At 43.0% G+C, this 18394-nt stretch overlaps 1 protein-coding gene across 3 annotated transcripts in view; it reads left to right on the top strand.

Moving 5' to 3' along the window:
* The first annotated feature begins 866 nt into the window (after positions 1-866).
* Positions 867-18394, top strand: part of LOC111153707 (SIK family kinase 3) — a 238523-nt gene continuing 220995 nt past the window's right edge. Inside the window, exon 1 of one of the 3 annotated variants that reach the window (XM_022512870.1) lies at positions 867-1139. In XM_022512870.1, coding sequence (XP_022368578.1) covers positions 867-1139 — 273 coding nt within the window. The remainder of the gene's footprint in view (positions 1140-18394) is intronic. The other 2 variants (XM_022512874.1, XM_022512873.1) reach the window with 2 other exon arrangements.

Raw genomic sequence — 18394 nt, forward strand, 5'->3', positions numbered from 1 at the left:
CCATGACGCGGCTCCCTGGACAACACGCACCACTGCTTCATCAGGGTTATACAAGTGACAGAAATAGGACGCAGGCACTGTGACAGTCATCTCGCTATAGAATTGTTCCGAGACGGGGTGGGAGGAAAATGACGTAGCCTCTCTGGCCCTCACCCACCCAATGACTGGAATGCATGTTTGGGCTGGTTTCTCCACCCTTGAACACGCAAATCCCAGTTTCCCTAGGCCCCCTGTTTTCGGTGACAGTCAGATGAGTTGTACCCGGTGAGTTGGGCTGTGTTAGGAGAAGGAATTTTACTGAAGAATTCCCCTGCCTCGCTACCCGCTTGGTTACAGTTTCTTGTAGCTATTCCTGCCTTTGTGGCCTCAAGGGCTAAAGTGGGACAAGGCCGGTATTTTTGGTGATGAGGAAATATTTTGTTTTAAGGGAGGCCCGGGTGACTGCTGAACTGGGACGGAGGTCACAGCAGGGGTCACGTTAGCCATTCTCGGGGCGATGCGGGGGCCGGCCTGGGGCCTGGCGTCCGGCACCCCCGCCTCGGGAGCGCGGCGGCGGCTGGGGACTGGCTGGCAGGCTCGCGGTGCCCACCGTCTCATCCCCAGAGGGGGGCACCCGGGAGCCACCGCCAGAGCAGCAGGGCCCACGCGCGAAGGTCGAGCTTGCCGGTGAGGTCACGGTTGCCATGGCTGCGGGCAGTGACGCGCGTCGCCACGTGACGCGCGGTTGCCATGGCGCCGGGCCCCGGCGGCGCGGGCGCCCCGCCTCCCGGAGTGACGTCAGCCAGGCCCCCCCTCTTTTTCCCGCCCCCCTGCCCCCTCCCCCCCGCCGGCTCCCCGCGGCCCGGGAGGTTTCACTGCACAACAAGATGGCGGCGGCGGCGGCGAGCGGAGCTGGCGGGGCTGCTGGGGCCGGAGCGGGGGGAGCCGGGCCGGCGGGCCGCCTGCTGCCCCCGCCCGCCCCGGGGCCCCCGGCCGCCCCCGCTGCCGTGCCCCCGGCGGCTGGCCCGCCGCGTCCCCCAGCCCCGGCCTCCCGCGGGCCGGTGCCTGCCCGCATCGGCTACTACGAGATCGACCGCACCATCGGCAAGGGCAACTTCGCTGTGGTCAAGCGGGCCACGCACCTCGTCACCAAGGCCAAGGTAGTGGCGCGGCGGGAGCGGGTGGCTGCGGGGCTGCGCAGCCCGGGACCGTCCGTCTGAGTGCGGCGAGGCAGGAGGGACCCGCGACAGCGAGGCTGCTGGGTCGGCGCGGCGAGCGCGGCTCGGGATAGTGGAGAGCGTTGGGGATCGGGGACACGGACGGGGAGGGGGCTGTCGGAGGGGAGTGAGGAGGGGGCGAGCCGGAGGTAGGGGACGCTGGGGATCCCGGAGAGGGTAAACTCCGCGGCCGAGGGGGCCAGGGGGGCCCCCGGAGCGCGGAGACCTGGGGGACCGAGGAGCCGGCGATGGGGAGGGGGTGCTCAGCCGGGGCTCTTCGGAGGGTAGCGGAGTGGGTGACTGGAAGAAGAGGTTTGGAACTCTCACGGAGCCGGAGACTGGAAGCCAAGAGGACTCTGGAACCAGCAATTAGGAAATCCTAAGGGAATGAGGGCAGGAGGATAGGAAATGTGGCCAGCAGGATGGGGAAGACAAGGGTAAACTGGCAGCCTGGGGGAGTTAGGAGGGGAACAAGGACGCCAGGGGCATGTACGAGGGGTGTGTGGTGGGTGCAGGGTACCAGGAGATGTGAGGGACCTGGTACCTTATGACAGATGTCAATCAGCGTTTGATCGTCTAAGACTGATGGATGGTAGGAATGGGAGCCTGAGGACAGACGAGATTGTTGGAGGAGGCGATGAAGAAAATGGGAAAATAAGGAGGAAGAAAATTATTTTGCTTTTCCGCAGTAAGGGGCTTAGGGAAAAGAGGCCCAGGGCTCCCCAGGTTCATGGTGGCACTAGGTAGTCAGGGGTTAAACAATTTGGGCGAGCTGGGTTACTGGTTATTTTTAGTTGTTGGAGGGTCTGGAATCATGGACTTTCTAGAGCTTAGGGTGGGCTCTCAGCGGTGGGGGGAAAAGCCTGGGTGACTGAGGAGGTGGATGAGGAACCCAGACACTGGAGGATTACACTGGTTGGGCCCTTCGGTTCTCAAGGGATTTGTGGAGCTGTAATAGTGAAATGACCAAGGTCAATTAGGAAGCCCTATAAGTACACATATACGATTTTACATATAAAATTCGTTTTTGAGGAAATGTGGGTAGCCTTCTACATTGGGAGTATTGGAATCAAATTGGTTTTGAGAGGACCCACAAAGCCCATTTGTACTCCAGATTTCTTGCTTTGCTCAATCTCTCACTTGAATGAATACTTTCAGTGTAGTCATTCATTGTTTCTAAATCTGCAGTTTGTGTTTTCCTTCATCCTGATGAAGAAGCCTTATAGCTGCTGTCGCTTCCTACCAAAGCCACATCAATTCCTCACCTCCTCAGCCTAGCCCTTATCATTGCTGACCTGGTTTTTGCTTTTATGGCATTTGCTTGTTTTCAGAAGCCAGTAACTTGTCTGGGCCTTCTCTCCTGCTCACTCACAAGCTGGAGTTCCCTTTTCCCTCCTTTCTGTCAAAGCCTACAAGGGGCCCTTTTTACCAGGGTGGCAGGGTAGGTGGTTGTGGAAAATTGATCGGTCAGTTTCACTTCCTCTGGGGGGCCCCCTTCAGCCTTTCTGTCAGTTTTTATCAGAGGGCCTCAAGTCCGCAGGTCTGAGCTGAATGAGATACCAAAGTCCAGGGTTCTCTGATGTCACCCTCGGACCCTGAGGGGAACTAGATTGAGTGAACACTTTGGTGCCTCTCTGCCCACCCCACCCCTGCTCCCAGGTGTTTACAGTTCTGTTTACTGTTCCCTAACCGAAGTTATGTTTATAAACAACCCTAGTTGTTCGAGAGCTTTGTTCCTTGTTTCAGTATTTCCTTTTTTTTTTTTTTTTTTAACCTCCCCCTCTCTCTTCTAAGTAATCACATTGAGCTCCTGTGATTATTTTGCTCTGACCTCCGGGGGATGGACGCCATGAACTTAATTGGTTTCCTGGTTTATGGTATCTACGATTGAATAATTTTGTGTCTTGCAGCCCTTGGATACACCAAAATATTGATAAAAAATTCTGTGACAGACAGGGTTGTATGTTTTTGTAAATGTAATCGCAAACAGTTGATTCTTGGCTTTATATATAAAAGAGACATTTTTATCTTCCATAGTCAGCAAAGCCAGTGGCTAATTATGGCTGATCTGCTTGCTTTCTAATTTTCACGTGTGTGTGTGTGTGTGTGTGTGTGTGTGTGTGTGTGTGTGTGTTTCTTGGTTTTTCTCTGAGGCCTTGGTGTCCTTTAGGACTGCAGCATTTCAAACATTAGCTTGTTTATAAACGGGTGTCACTGTTTATGTTGGTTTTTATCTTTGATCATTTGTGGTGTGCAGTTATGTAATTCGTATGTATGGAAATATTTGAAATCCTGAATGAGACCGAACGAGATGGCTTGGACAATGAGTTGCATGTGTGCGAGGACCACAGCAGCCCTCATTTGTGTTTCTGTAGCAGAGTGCAATTTCCTAGTTACAGTTACAAGCACCCTATCTTGTGCTGCTTAAATTACTCTGACGACATGAGTGAAGCTTGATTCCCAAGGAGTTGTCATGTGCTTGGGGTGAACGATGAGCATATTTTGGCCTGCTCCCTGGTTATCTGAATCCACTTTGGAAGGGATTCTTAAATGCTGACAGCTTAGATGTGCCTAACAGCTGTTGACATACAGTGTGATGGCCTATTAAGGCCATGGTGTGGTTATATAATGACGAGGAAGGTGCCTAGCTAGGTACTAGTAGACGCAGAAGCTGCCGTTTCAGTTGCTTAGGGAGATAGATTTTTCTTCCCATGCACTGCAGCCTTTATTTTACTTCTGCATTCAGGTCACTTGGAACCAAAGAGAGTTATTATTTTTTTTTCCCATCTCTTTCCAGAATCTATAATTTTTCGTTTCATCTTTTAGAGGTCTGTGATTGTTTTCTTTCTCCTTTTGCCCCTGTAAGACACTGAATGGTCAGGGCTTTTCTTAAAATCATGTCTAACCATCAGACTCAGGTAATTCAGAAGATACTTGTATTGGTCGAAGGAGGGTAGGTAATCGGTGCTTTCTGAACATCAGGGAAGTATTTACGATCACCTTTTCTTACACACACCATCCATTCCAAGGACTGAGAGGCTAAAGTAAACTTCATGTATTGACTAAGCTACTGCCCTCTGTCCGACAATAAGTGGTGAAACTGGCTTTTTCCCAAATTCTGTTAACTCTCAGACCTCCTGGAGTAGGACCCTGGGCTGAAGAGAATGAGTAGAGAAGAGGAGAGAGTTTCCTGTTAGGTTGTTGATTTCTGCAGCACGGGGTTCGTGGGCTCCGGCTTGATACCGGCAGTTCTGCGGTGCCTGGGGCATCATTGCGGAACAGGTCTCAGGAGAGGAGGGGCATTTGTGACACACTTTGGTCAGCAGCTCACCCTGGCTGTCTTTGTCCTACCTTCTTTGATTTCCTTTTTTTTTTTCCTTTTTCTTTTTTTGAGAAGTCTTGATCTGAGATTCTCTGGCTCTGTTCTTTTGGTAGGGCACTGTAAAGTATTCTGCCTTCAGATTGCTTACAGTCTGTCGCCTGTGCCTAATCATACCTTTACTAATTGGATGAATGGGAACAAAGAGTAGATTTTTGTTGTGTGCATTTTTAAAATGTGTATCTGACTATACAGGTCGTAGTTCAAATAATTATAAGGTGTGAATTCAACACATATGTGTATCACGTGCTTGCTACTGGCTTGTGGTAAGAGCTTGAGCTTCGAGTTAGGCTGCCTGGGTTTGAATCCTCTTCTGCCTAGGAGCTGGGTAATCTTGGGTCAGTGATTAACCTTCTCTGTGCTCGGATGTGGTCATCTGTAAAATTAGATGACAGTAGTACTTCCCTCACAAGTTTGGGTGTCAGGAAGATTAAGTAAGATAGTATATGGGAAGGTCCTACACCAGTGCCTGGCACCTAGTAGGCATGTGGTGAATGTCAGCAATAGCTTCTGTAGTAAGAAAGGTGAGTAGGACAGAGCTACCCTATTTTTGCTTTTCATCTGTTTGGAACAGTCCGTGAATGCGTATGCCATTTCTTTTGTGCAGGTAGATGTCATCTTCATGATATGCTTTCAGTGTAAAGAAACGAGTTAGCTGTTATTTCAGATGCAACTTTGAGTTATTTGGATTGAACTCCCGTGGACGATGGAGTAATTTCACGAAATTGACATTTTAAAACATAATTTTCCATTAGTTCAACGTTTTTTTAAAGTAAGCTCTATGCTTAACATAAGCTTGAACTCACAAGCTCTAGATCACAAGTTGCACGCTCTGCTGACTGAGCCAGCCAGGCGCTCCTAAACTTTTTTTTTCTTCTTTAAAGCAATTATGAGATTTGTCTAATGCAAACTGTGACTAGCACTGGCTTTTGCTTTGGGTCGTCCTGCATTTTTCTTTTTTTAAGATTTTATTTATTTATTCGACAGAGAGAGATCACAAGTAGGCAGAGAGGCAGGCAGAGAGAGAGAGGAGGAAGCAGGCTCCCCACCAAGGAGAGAGCCCGATTCAGGGCTCCATCCCAGGACCCTGGGATCATGACCTGAGCCGAAGGCAGAGGCTTTAAACCTCTGAGCCACCCAGGCGACCCCCGTCCTGCATTTTTAGTGTGCTTGTGTAACTACTCTTTTGTTACATTGGTGATGGAACAGAGTTGATTTGCATGTACTCCCCCCCCAACTCCCAGAGATTCACTTAAATCTAGTGGAGAGGGGCGCCTGGGTGGCTCAGTGGGTTAAGCCGCTGCCTTCGGCTCAGGTCATGATCTCAGGGTCCTGGGATCGAGTCCCGCATCGGGCTCTCTGCTCAGCGGGGAGCCTGCTTCCCTCTCTCTCTCTCTCTCTGCCTGCCTCTCCGTCTACTTGTGATCTCTCTCTATCAAATAAATAAATAAAAATCTTAAAAAAAAAAAAAAAAATAAATCTAGTGGAGAATATGAAGAAATATTCCTACAAACTTAAGAATACATTTGCATTTGGATGCACAGTGTGCTACTTTGAAGGCCAAGGTCAGGATTCTTAACTTTCAATATTATATACAGAAAACATTTTGCCCCATGACCCCATTCCAGATGTGGACCAGCCATGACATATGGGTGTGTTGCATGGTTTAGTGCAAACTCATTTCCATGAAGAGAAAGACTCAGTGCGGGCAAGGGGCAGTATTTTCACTTCTAAGTAAGAGTTTAATGGAGCAGAGTAGATGATGCTTACACTCATGAGAAGGCCGAAAGCAAGATTCATTGTAAATAGAGAAGAGAATTGTATCAAGAAGAAAATGAAAGGAAGATTACACTAGATACATTTGAGGAAGATAGTTCCATCTTTAGATAATCTAGAAATGACTCTTGAAAGACTACTGACTTCATTTTGATACAGTTGTGATGGGGTTACTAACTTTGTTGAGATTTTGTGAAGAGCTAAGATTGATTTGGACTGGTTTCTCCAGAGTCAAAATACCACTATTCCACTTTCAACATCAAAGCTGTTTATTTTAACATTCTGATTTTGGTGCCAGCTCCCTAGAAAGTCATAGATCTGGCTCAAGCCAGAGGTGCCCAGACTAGTTATTTCTGTGCCAGAAGTGCTGTTTTCTTTTTCCAAGCATCAATCTGGCGAATGTTTTCTAGTTCACGGCATAAAAGGGAACAAAATGGATGCTTTGAAGAGAAAAAGAAGTGCTCTCTACTCACCAGAACCTCTATAATTCTAAAAGACATCAGAAATACCTTTGTACAGGGATAGAACCTTTCCCTTATCCATCTGTTCCTTCAGCATGTGTTTACTGAATCCAGATTTTGGGTCAGGTTCTATCTTGGGCTCTTGAATTTACCAATAACGAGAGAGACAAAAAACTCTTGACTTCTTGGAGTTTACTTTCAAATGCAAGGAGACAGACAAGAAACATGTAAACACATAACTTCATACAGTGGTAGATACCATGAAGAAAATAAATGGGCCAGAGAGTGCTGGGGAAGGGTGCTGCTTCACATAGAGTTGTCAGGGAATATCTTGATGAGATATATGTATATAGATATTTTATAGATTGTGGCTATTTTATTTCATTTTTTTTTTTTAGAGGAGGGCAGGAGAGAGGGAGAGAGAGAATCTTAAGCCAGCCACGTCAGCATAGAGCCTGATGCAGGGCTTGGTCTCACAACCTTGAGATCATGACCTGAGCCAAAATCAAGAGGTGACGATATTTGAGCTGACACCTGAACGATAAGAAAAAGCCAGCCTGGGAAGACTTGGAAGATAGAATTTTCAGTGCAGAAGGAATGGCAGGTACAATGGTTTTGGGATAGAAATGAACTTGGTTTATCCAAAGATTAGACCCAAGGTCATGGTGCCTAGAGCTTGGTGAACAAGGGAAGGATGGTAAGAAGTGAGGTTAGAAAGTTAGGGGCCAGATCATATAGGTCTCACAGGCCGTTTGATGGAATTGAGTATGAAATGGGATTGGCATCAGAGGATATCACAGCAGAGCTCTGGTATCATCTGGTTTATGTTTTTAAAAATTCGTGCTGGTTATTTTATGGTTAAGGGTAAAAATGCTTTTTCTAATGCATTTCTTCAGATAGAGGGAGGAGGTGTTCAATTTTAACAACTTACATTCTTTCACATCTGTAAGAGAATGACATACATTTTCCACATAAATTAAACATGTTAAAAAAACAGCAAATAATATTTGCTGATTTGGAGGGGCACAAAAAAGATCTTAGACATGTTCTATTCTACCTCTGTCTTCCAGAGTCTAAAAAGATGGATTTCATGGAATTTAGAATCTTAGGCTTTTAGGGGCTAATTAAAGTAGTTTGGACCAATTATCCATTAGATTTTTGTCTCTTTGGTATCAACCCCCACCCCTGCCTTAGCAATTTGTCTAGAATCCTACAGTTAGTTAATGGCAGAGTTGGAATTAGAATCCAGGGATCCCTATTCCTAGTTAACTCTACTTTGACTCCTCCAGTCAGAGAAAACATTGTACTTCCCATTGTGATCTTTTATTAAAGAAACAAGATGTGGGGCGCCTGGGTGGCTCAGTGGGTTAAAGCCTCTGCCTTCGGCCCAGGTCATGATCCCAGGGTTGGGATCGGGCCCCGCATCGGGCTCTCTGCTCAGCGGGGAGCCTGCTTCCTCCTCTCTCTCTCTCTGCCTGCTTCTCTGCCTACTTGTGATCTCTGTCTGTCAAATAAATAAATAAAATCTTAAAAAAAAGACTCCCTTTCATTTTTTTGGTGCATTCATTTTTAAAGCCATTGGAACCTCCAAGAACACACTTTTTTGTGCCTGGGTGGCTCAGTGGGTTAAAGCCTCTGCCTTCAGCTCAGGTCATGATCCCAGGGTCCTGGGATGAACCCCGCATCGGGCTCTCTGCTCAGCGGGGAGCCTGCTTCCTCCTCTCTCTCTCTGCCTGCCTCTCTGCCTCCTTGTGATTTCTGTCTGTCAAATAAATAAATAAATCTTAAAAAAAAAAAAAAAAAGAAACAAGATGTACCTACTAATTGAAGTTTAAGAGATTAGCATTTCTAGTAAAACGAATTCCAAAAGTCAGATGCCAGGATAAGAGGAAAAATTTCCAAGTAGAGAGGAAGAGTAAATATACCAACACTGTATTTCACCTGTCCTTTTGGCATTATTTCACTCTGTCACTTCTGTCACTTACCAGCAGTCCTCCATGGGTGCATTGCTTGGCCTTTAAATCCTACTCAAACACCCCTTCTTGCCCCCTTGACTTGACTGAGGCATCAAAAAAGCCTTTCACGGGGTGGCAGGGTGCCACAGTCAGTTAAGCACCTGACTCTTGGTTTTCGCTCCAGTTGTGATCTCATGGTTGTGAGATTGAGCCTCGTGTACCACTCCCATGCTCAGTGAGAGGTCTGCTTGAGATTCTTTCTCCTTTTCCCTTTGCCCTTCGCTCATGCTCTCTCTCTCTCAAAAATAAATAAGTCTGTATAAAGAAAAAAGTGTTTCAAAATACTAAGGAAGTAAAAAAAAGGAAAGCAATGAACACAGAAAAGGCAATGACCATAAACACAGTCTGCCTTATATAGTTTTCTTTCACCACTATATCTAGCTTACTCCCAGGGAATATGAGTAATTATACTTTTGCTCCTTTGGGCTGGTCTGGTCTGGTCTGTCTTTGAAGGACCTTACTGAGATGGACGCCTTACCGGATCACTAACAATTTCTAGGGCATGGTGCCATCTTTTGACTCATTAAGAAAACTGGTCAAGAAGATACATACCCTCAATGACACAGGTGAGGGCCAAGAGAACCAATTATCTAGGACTTCTCTTACGTGGTTCTACTTTCTGGTTTAAGAGTTAGACCCAGGGGTGCCTGGCTGGCTCAGTTGGCAGAACATGCAACTTTTGATCTTGGGGTTGTGAGTTCAAGCCCCATGTTGGGTGTAGGGGTTACTAAGAGCTACTATGCCTGTTCCCTAAGTAAGTGAAGGACCTCACTCACCAGGTGAGTCCCTGCCTCTTTCAAACAGTGAGTAGGTTGGTCCCTCTTGGCATAATAATATAGTTACACTATCTTGTAGATGATTGATAACATCCAGAGAATGAAAATTATGTACATTCTTAGGGATATTTGTCCTAGTGTAATAAATAATTGTTAAATAAGTGGCCTAGGCAATGTCTTTGAGAAGCCTCAACAGCCTTGGATGAATTAGCTTGAAAAGGCTTGTTAATGGATCTGTTCAGAATAAAATTCCTTCAGCTACTACAAACCTGTTGGATGAGCCATGGTGAAGTTCTGTTTAGAAATATATTTATTTAGGAGGTGTGCGATCCACTGAAGACAAGAAGTCTCTGGCTGCTACTTATGTCATGTCAGAGTTTAGTGAGAAAGGTAGGAATCCGATCGTGAATACTCAGCCTCATTTCCTAGAAACTGAAAAGGAAGGAGGGGTACACCCATGGCCTGTTCAAGCTTGTCTGTGTGGGCTGCGCTCACTCAGTTGGATACTTTTGGCTAGTTGTCTTAGACTATATTTAGGTTTTGATTAGGAAGTTCTGAGAATTTTCAAATTTCTGCCTAGTTTCAGCTCTAATATGTACATGCTTACCACCAGTGTGCTTTACTTCCCTTTGCTCCCTTATGAAGAACTGAATGCCAAGATTCAGGTTAGCTGATCACATTTCTTTAAGACTGAGATTTTTTGTGGAAGAAGTTTTTCATTCCATCCATCCATCCATCCATACATCCACCTATCTATCCATCCAGTAAACTTTTTTTTTTTTTAAGATTTTTATTTATTTATTTGACAGACAGAGATCACAAGTAGGCAGAGAGGCAGGCAGAGAGAGAGGGGGAAGCAGGCTCCCTGCTGAGCAGAGAGCCCGATGCGGGGCTCGATCCCAGGACCCCAGGATCATGACCTGAGCCGAAGGCAGAGGCTTAACCCACTGAGCCACCCAGGCGCCCCATCCAGTAAACTTTTAAAAATTATTTATCAAAAGCCAGGGATGGATGCTATCTGGCACAAAATTCAAGAAGTGCAAGTTTGTATATAATGAAGTTAAATCTGCCTGCTACCCTGGTAGTCAGCCGCACAGCTTTTTATTTTAGTCTTGTTTCAGAAATATTTATTAAGCTCTCATCTGGATCAGTCTAAATGCTAGAGGGTGTTTGTGACATGCTTGAAGTTTCTAGAAATAACTTAAAGTTAAAAAAAAGACAGAAAATAATGTAGCTTTTAATGCTCCTTAGGAGGCACAGTGTGATAATTTAATGGAAGCTCCATGAGGGCAGGGATTTTAATCTGTTGTCTGCTGCTGTAGTCTCAGTGCCTGCTACAATGTCTTTAAATACTCATTTAGTGAATGGATATCAGGATTTTAAAAAAAGGGAGCTAAGTTTCTTTTTATAACCTTAATATATCTTAGAATTTTATGACTGAAATTTTCTATCTCCAGTTAAGACATTAAAGAAAAGTAATTTTCTGTTTTTGTTTTTGTTTTTTTTCCCTCAACAAATCTCTAGGTAAGGAGATTCCACAAGCTTTCTGGGCAAGTAGTTTATTTCTGGCAGATCTCAAACTTTCATTACCAGGAAGTTCTCTCTATCTAGAATAAATCCCACCATTGAAATTCTAGTCCCTTTATTTTTTATTTTTTTAAAGATTTTATGTATCCATTTGACAGACAGAAATCACAAGTAGGCAGAGAGGCAGGCAGAGAGAGAGGAAGGGAAGCAGGCTCCCAGCTGAGCAGAGAGCCGATAGGCGAGTCTCTATCCCAGGACCCCGGGATCATGACCTGAGCCGAAGGCAGAGGCTTTAACCCACTGAGCCACCCAGGCGCCTCTAGTCCCTTACTTTAAAGGGAAGGTTCTTGGGTATCCAGGCTCCCCGGAGGTTATTTCCTTGTGGGTAGGTTGTTTCCTTGAGAAGCCCCCAGTGCTGTATTCAGCGTGGTTAGCCAACCCCAGGCTTTGCCTCTTCTGCCCTGGAGCTTCTCTTCCTTTGCAGACTCACCACTAGTCTGTCTTGGGCTGCTAGCACTTCCTGAAATAACTTTAAACTCTGTGTTGAGTTACCTCTGGTTCTTTTCTTTATACAAAGTGATCTGATTTAAAAACAAAATGACTTTGGGTCACTGGCTCTTAACTTAAAGGGTTACTTTTAATGGTCCTTACCATTAATAGAGTAATTCAACTGGTATTTGTTGTGTCATCTGTATGGAAAAAAAAAAATAGCAACTGTTAGTCCTAGAGGACAAGAAGATAAATTTTATTCTCTTCAGGGTAGACTCTAGGTGAAGTTAAAGGAGCAGTTGAATGCTTACAGCTTGAGCCTGATGGAGGAGGAAGAGAAGACGTAGACAGCATAAACTCTTACTCCAGCCCGATAGCTGATTATTACTGGACTTTCTTCTACCCCTTTGCCCTGTTTTTGTTTTTGTTTTTTTCTGATTACAAAAGTAATTTTTGCTCATGGAAGAAATTTGGGGAAAACTCAGGAAATTTTAAAGAAGTAAAGGGGAAAAAACTTAATCCTCATTACCCTAATCTTGTCACCTAGAGGCAACTGTTATGAATATTACAAAATACATTGTTGGGATCATATTATTATACTATTTCATTTCTTTCCTCTTTTATCATTATAAGCATCTTCCCATCATTAGAAACGCTTTGTAAAAATTGATTTTAATGGGTGTATAGCCTTCCATTGTCTGATGACTGTCATTTTTTGAAACTTTTTTCAGAGCTGAAGATTCCTCCCAGTTTTTTACTCTCAAGTTCTCTGTGATGCCCATTTTTGTACACGTGAAGTCTTTGATGCATTTCTGATTTTTTGCTCAGGACAGATTGTTGGAAGTGAAATTACTGGGTCAGAGGGTACACATGTTTTCAAGACACTTGATACCAGTCTTGCCACGTTGCTTTCCAGAAAGGCCGTGCCAGGGTTAGTCTCCTTTATCTTGTATCCCCTCTGCCTTTCAAGGCCCTGCTGTGCCTCTGAGCCTAGGGTGTCAGCTGTAGGACGGGTCAAAAGGGACTTAGAGCAGCTGCCTGTACATTCCTTCCCTGAACCCAACCTGGACGAGGAAGAACAGAGCAAGTGTGACTCTTACCTTTCAGTCGCTGGTGAATCATCGTTTTTCCCCCCTTACCTTTCCCAACCAGATGCGAACCTGCATTGGAGAGCCTTACCTGAACCCGGGCTTTTAAAATAACTATTCTTTGGGCGCCTGGGTGGGTCAGTGGGTTAAAGCCTCTGCCTTCGGCTCAGGTCATGATCTCAGGGTCCTGGGATCGAGTCCCACATCGGGCTCTCTGCTCAGCAGGGAGCCTGCTTCCTCCTCTCTCTGCTTTCCTCTCTGCCTACTTGTGATCTGTCTCTGTCAAAGAAATTAATAAAATCTTTAAATAAATAAATAAATAAATAATAAAAGCCTTTATGAATTATCTAAAAAAACAAACAAACTATTCTTTGGTGAACCTGAGTGAGAATTTCAGAGATTAATGAAGGCTGTAATTCACTCCTCCCTCTTTTTAAAGGTAAAAAGATGGTGAAGGGAAATTGTAAGGGAGGAAATTTTGTGAATAAATATGGTGATGCAGCAGCCTTATTGTGTTGGGATTTGCTTATGTCCTCTATGTGTTAAGAGGTTTAAAGGGTAATTGGGCCATATGGGATATTGTTCTTAGAATGTTTTTGGGTTATTACTGCTGTATTTTGGGCATCCGGCGATATACTACTTTATCTGCAGGAGAATACCTCTTAGGCAATAAGTTTGGATTATGACTTGCTTGGTTAATTGGGGCAAAAAACAAATGAACTAGGGAAATCAGAAATAATGATGCATACATACTTTTAGTATTTTAATTTGAAATATACATAGGCATTCACTAATCTTTTTTTAAAAGTGGTTATTATGGAAATTTCAATGAAAACAAAAGTTGAGAGAGTAGTATAATGAACCCCCATGGACTCAGCACCCAGCCCATGCTGATACCACCTCATGGCCAGTCTTCCATCTGTACCCCTTCCCGATTCTTCTCTCTAGTTTATTTCAAAGCAATTTATAGAATCCTGTCATTTTATCTATAAATATTTTGGCATGTATCTCCAAATGAGGATTCTTTTTCAAAAAACATGACACCAGGACCATCATCCTACCTAAAACAACAGTAATTCCTTCTTGTCATTAAATCAGTGTTAAAATGTCATATATATATTTTTTCTTTTTTTTTTCACCACTTACACGTTTGAATCAGGATCTAAATAAAGTCTGTACATTATAATTGATTGATATCCCTTAAAGTTTTTTTTTTTTGTTGTTGTTGTTTTTAATTTGTTTTACCCTATAGGTTTCCCCTCCTTCTCTTTTCTTTGCAATTCGTTTAAAGAACACACAGATTAATCTTTTGATGTAGGGCCAAGGCCTTTCTTTGTGTCTTGATGTCTTGATTGGAGCTCCTTCATCTTGTTTGCATTAAACATACCCATAGTTTATCGTCTATGATTTCCAGTTTGTTTGGCTTTTTTTAAAAAGCAGAGCTTGAATGGAAAGGCATTTGTGAAGCAGTGTGAGTACAGAATCCCTCTTGAGTTTTATGATTCCCTCCCCCCCAGTCTTTTACATCTGTCTCGTCTACATCTAATTTGACTTTACCAAGTCTCTTTAAGCATTCGATTTAGTTTTCATAGAAACAGGCCTTTCTTTTCTCCCTGATTTCACATTAGTAATCACAAGAGCACCTGGTAGAAATAGGTTTGGGAAAAAACCATTCTTGGTAAGCATGCATCTCACTGTGGGGGCAGAAATGTCAGGGAGCAAGAGTGGCTGTACACTGGGGCCGGTTGCATTCCGGGACACAGTCGTTTCACACAGTGAAGGGGAAGCACTGGTTATCTAGGCAGGTTGGTTGGGTGGAGATGGGTTAAGAGAGCTTCTGTCCGACCATAAGAGTATAAATAAGTGAAAGTTGTTAGGAATTTAGGGACAAGATATTTTATAGAGTCTCTTATTTCTAGGGTATACTTCAGGGTGGTATTTTTGTCCACTTCTGTCAGAGTTTGCATGAACTGAACTGAATTTGATAATGGGCCAGTGACGTTAAGAATTTAGTGAGGAAACAGCCAGTCTCTCTAGTTTAAAAGGTTTATATCTATTCACTGCCAGGGTAGTGTTCCATGGAACAAGTTGACATTTTCATGTAGTAAGTTGTTTTCTGTTCCTGGCAAAAAAAATCTTGGTTCATACGCCACAAGAAACAGAATTGTTTTCATTGTGGAAGACAGGAGCAGAGCTGTGTGTTTCTTATTTGGATTAGTTGAGCACCTGCAAGAATTCTTACTTCTTTCTTTTGCTTCCTGCCTCCTGTTGTCCTTTCCTTCTGTCAAAATGTTCATTATGGTATTGCATAAAGCAGTGTTCGGACAATAGATGAGGGTTTTTTATTTTATTTTTTATTTTTTTTGGTAGCTCGTTTTTCCAAACCCTCAAAACAATGTTTTTAGTGATCGCATGTTCTTGGCTTACTTTCCCTGTCTCCATCAACAGTGTGATATTGTTATTCTAGTCAAATGGGACAGTTGTGTCCCAGCAATGATCTCTGTGTCTTAGTCAGCTGCAGAGGTACCGCATTTGTATCGTGTACCTATAACGATCTTACATGTGTACAGTAGTCCTGGGACATAATTGAATTTGGGGGTGATACTTTCGGACCTCTGTAAAGGATTTGGCACCCCTTGCGAATAAAATAACTTGTTTGAAGCATGTTGCTCCTTGGCCTCTCTGACATGGGCACAAGAGTGGCCAGTGATTGCAGCCTGCTGCCTCTTCTGATCTCATTTTCCTTCTTCCTTTTTCAGTCAGCAGCTGCATCCATCCCCTGCTCTCATTGAGCTCTTCGTAAAAGGGGTACTGTTCTCCTGAGTCACAACCTCTTATATCAGTCGTGGTTAGATTTTTGGGGGGGGGTCAAGACTCCATTTGGGACTCCTATTAAATTTTAAAACTACATTTCAGTTGTGTTACTACCTAAATTTCTCTTTTTCTTGTGCTAGTACCAGTGTTTTCTGCTTTTCCAGCTCTCTGGGGGACCTTATGGGCCCATCCAGATTGCCCGAGGCAGTCCATAGCAATGAGTTGAGCATTGGTGTGGGAGTCAAGGTACTGTGTTTGCAGATTTAATTTCTGGTAGCTGACAGTTTTCTTTGGCCAGTTTTCTTTAACCTCATGGAGCTTCCAGTTTCTTTTTTGCTTACATATATATATATTTTAAGAGCTTTATTGAGATGTAACTCACATATTACACAGTTCCCTCAGCTCGTTGTTTTTAGTAGATTCACAGAGTTGTGCAACCATCGGCACAATCAATTTTATTTTATTTTATTTTATTTATTTTTTTTTTAAAAGATTTTATTTATTTATTTGTCAGAACGAGAGAGAGAGAAAGCACACAAGCAGGCAGAGAGGCAGGCAGAGGCTGAGAGAGAGGCAGGCTCCCTGCTGAGCAAGGAGCCCGATACGGGACTCGATCCCAGGACCCTAGGATCATGACCTGAGCCGAAGGCAGCGGCTTAACCCACTGAGCCACCCAGGCGTCCCGGCACAATCAATTTTAGAACATTTCCACTCCCCTCAGAAGAAATGGCAGATAACTATTCGCAGTCATTACCCATTTCCTCAGCCTTCTTCCTCCAACCTTAATCAGTTTCTATAGGTTTATCTATTCTGGACATTTCATATAAATAGAATCATACAAAGTATGGCTTTTTGTGTCTGGCTTCTTTCCCTTAGCATAGTGTCTTCAAGGTTCATCCATGGGGTAGCATATGTCAGAATTTCATTACTTTTGATGGCCAAATAATATTCCATTGTCTAGCCAGGCTACATTTTGTTGATCCATTGGTGAATTAGTGGACAATTTGTGTTTTTTTCTGCCCATTGCCTATTATGAATAATGCTATTATGAACATTCACATACGGGTTTCTGTGTGGACATATGTTTTCATTTCTCTTGCATATATATACCAAAGAGGGAAAATGGCTGGGTCATATAGCTCCATGTCTGACTTTTTGAGGAGTTGCTGAATTGCTTCCCAAAATGGCCGCACCATTTTCCATTCCCCCCAATAATGAATGTATGAGGGTGGCAGTTTTTCTATGTCCTTGGCAAAACTTGTGTTCTTTCGTTTTGATCTAGTAATCCTAGGGGATGTGAAGTGGTATTTCATTGTGGTTTTGATTTGCATTTCCCTAATGACTAATGGTGTTGACATTTTTTCCTGTGCTCATTGACGATTTGTAGATCTTTGAAGAAGTGTCTGTTTAGATTTTTGCCTGTATCTTAGTTGGGCTATTTGACTTTTTATTGTTGAGTTGTAAGAATTCTTTACATATTCTGGATAGAAGTTCTTTATCAGGTATATGATTTACAGATGTAGTCTCACATTTTGTGTGTTGTCTCTTCACTTTCTTGATGATTTTGTTTGTAGCATAACAGTTTTTAATTTTGATGCACTGGTTTCTTAATTTGTCAGGTTATTTTAACTCTGAAATAATGTGCTCTGGTTGTGAATATTTTCTTCTCTTTTTACTCATTGTTTCCCTTTCTCCCACTTTCAAATAGTTCTTCCTTTTCCAGGGCATTTTGTAGCCTCAGAGTCTCTTTAAAAACATCTATATATGTATCTGTCTGATACATGTGTCTTACAAAATAATCAAGCTTTACAAATATATAACATAGGAAGCGGTTGTGTTCCCTCTCCAGAGAAAACACGGTTAACATTTTATAACCAGATATTCCTATTCATGTGTTAACATTTTATATTTTTTATTAAAAAGAGATCATACCACATATCCAGTTTGCTACTTGTTTTTTAACTTAAATAGTGTATCTCTGATAATCTTCCATGTCCGTACATTTTGCCCTCGTCTCAATCTTTTTAATGGCTGCAGAGTATTCCATTTAAGGGGAATACTATAGTTTATTTCAGTTTCAGCCTATTGATAGGTTTGGGGTTGTTCTCAGCTTTTATTTATTGATTTTTATCACACATTGCATCTATTAATGTTTCTGCACATTTATATTTGCACACTTGTGCTAGTGTTTCTCTTTTATTCCATTTATTTGTGGTTGCATTATTTACTATTCAAAAGACTCAGTCAGACTTAATTTTTAAAATAAAAAAAAATCAAATGTAAGAGTTTTATTAGGTCCTGCTTGGAGTGAACATCCCAAAAGTTGTGTATTCTTTTCTGTTAGGACATTTATAATGTTAGGATCTTCTTTTGAAACTAGGTGCTTCATTTTCTTAGTAATTTAATAGAATAATCCACTAGGAGAGGAATGCTTGCGTTGAAGTGTGAATGCTTCAAGTTTTATAAATGTTGCCAAATTGCCCTCCAAGAAAGGCCAAGCTAATTCACTCAATTCTAGGAGTGTACCACAGTGCTCTCTCTGTTTTTTTAACACTGGAAACCAGCCATCTTTTTAGCAAGTCAATCTGACAGGTAAAAAACCTCATTTTAATTTATAGTTATTTCATAGTGAATTGTCATTTAGTTTGCTGATTGGCTATTTGTATTTCTTCCTGGAACTGTCTGTGTCCTCTGTCTACTTTTCTGTTTTTTTTTTTTTTTTTTTTTTAACCTTTTTAAATTATACAATAGCTTTCTGAACATTAGGGAAATTAGTTACCTCTGAAAATATTACAGAAGAATTTCAATGTTTGTCTTGTGACTTTATGTGTCTGTGTATTTTTAAAAAATATATAAACATTTTTATGTAGTCA

Source organism: Enhydra lutris, unplaced genomic scaffold, assembly GCF_002288905.1.
Source record: "Enhydra lutris kenyoni isolate GAN:26980312 unplaced genomic scaffold, ASM228890v2 scaffoldscaffold34, whole genome shotgun sequence".
Lineage (NCBI taxonomy): Eukaryota > Metazoa > Chordata > Mammalia > Carnivora > Mustelidae > Enhydra > Enhydra lutris.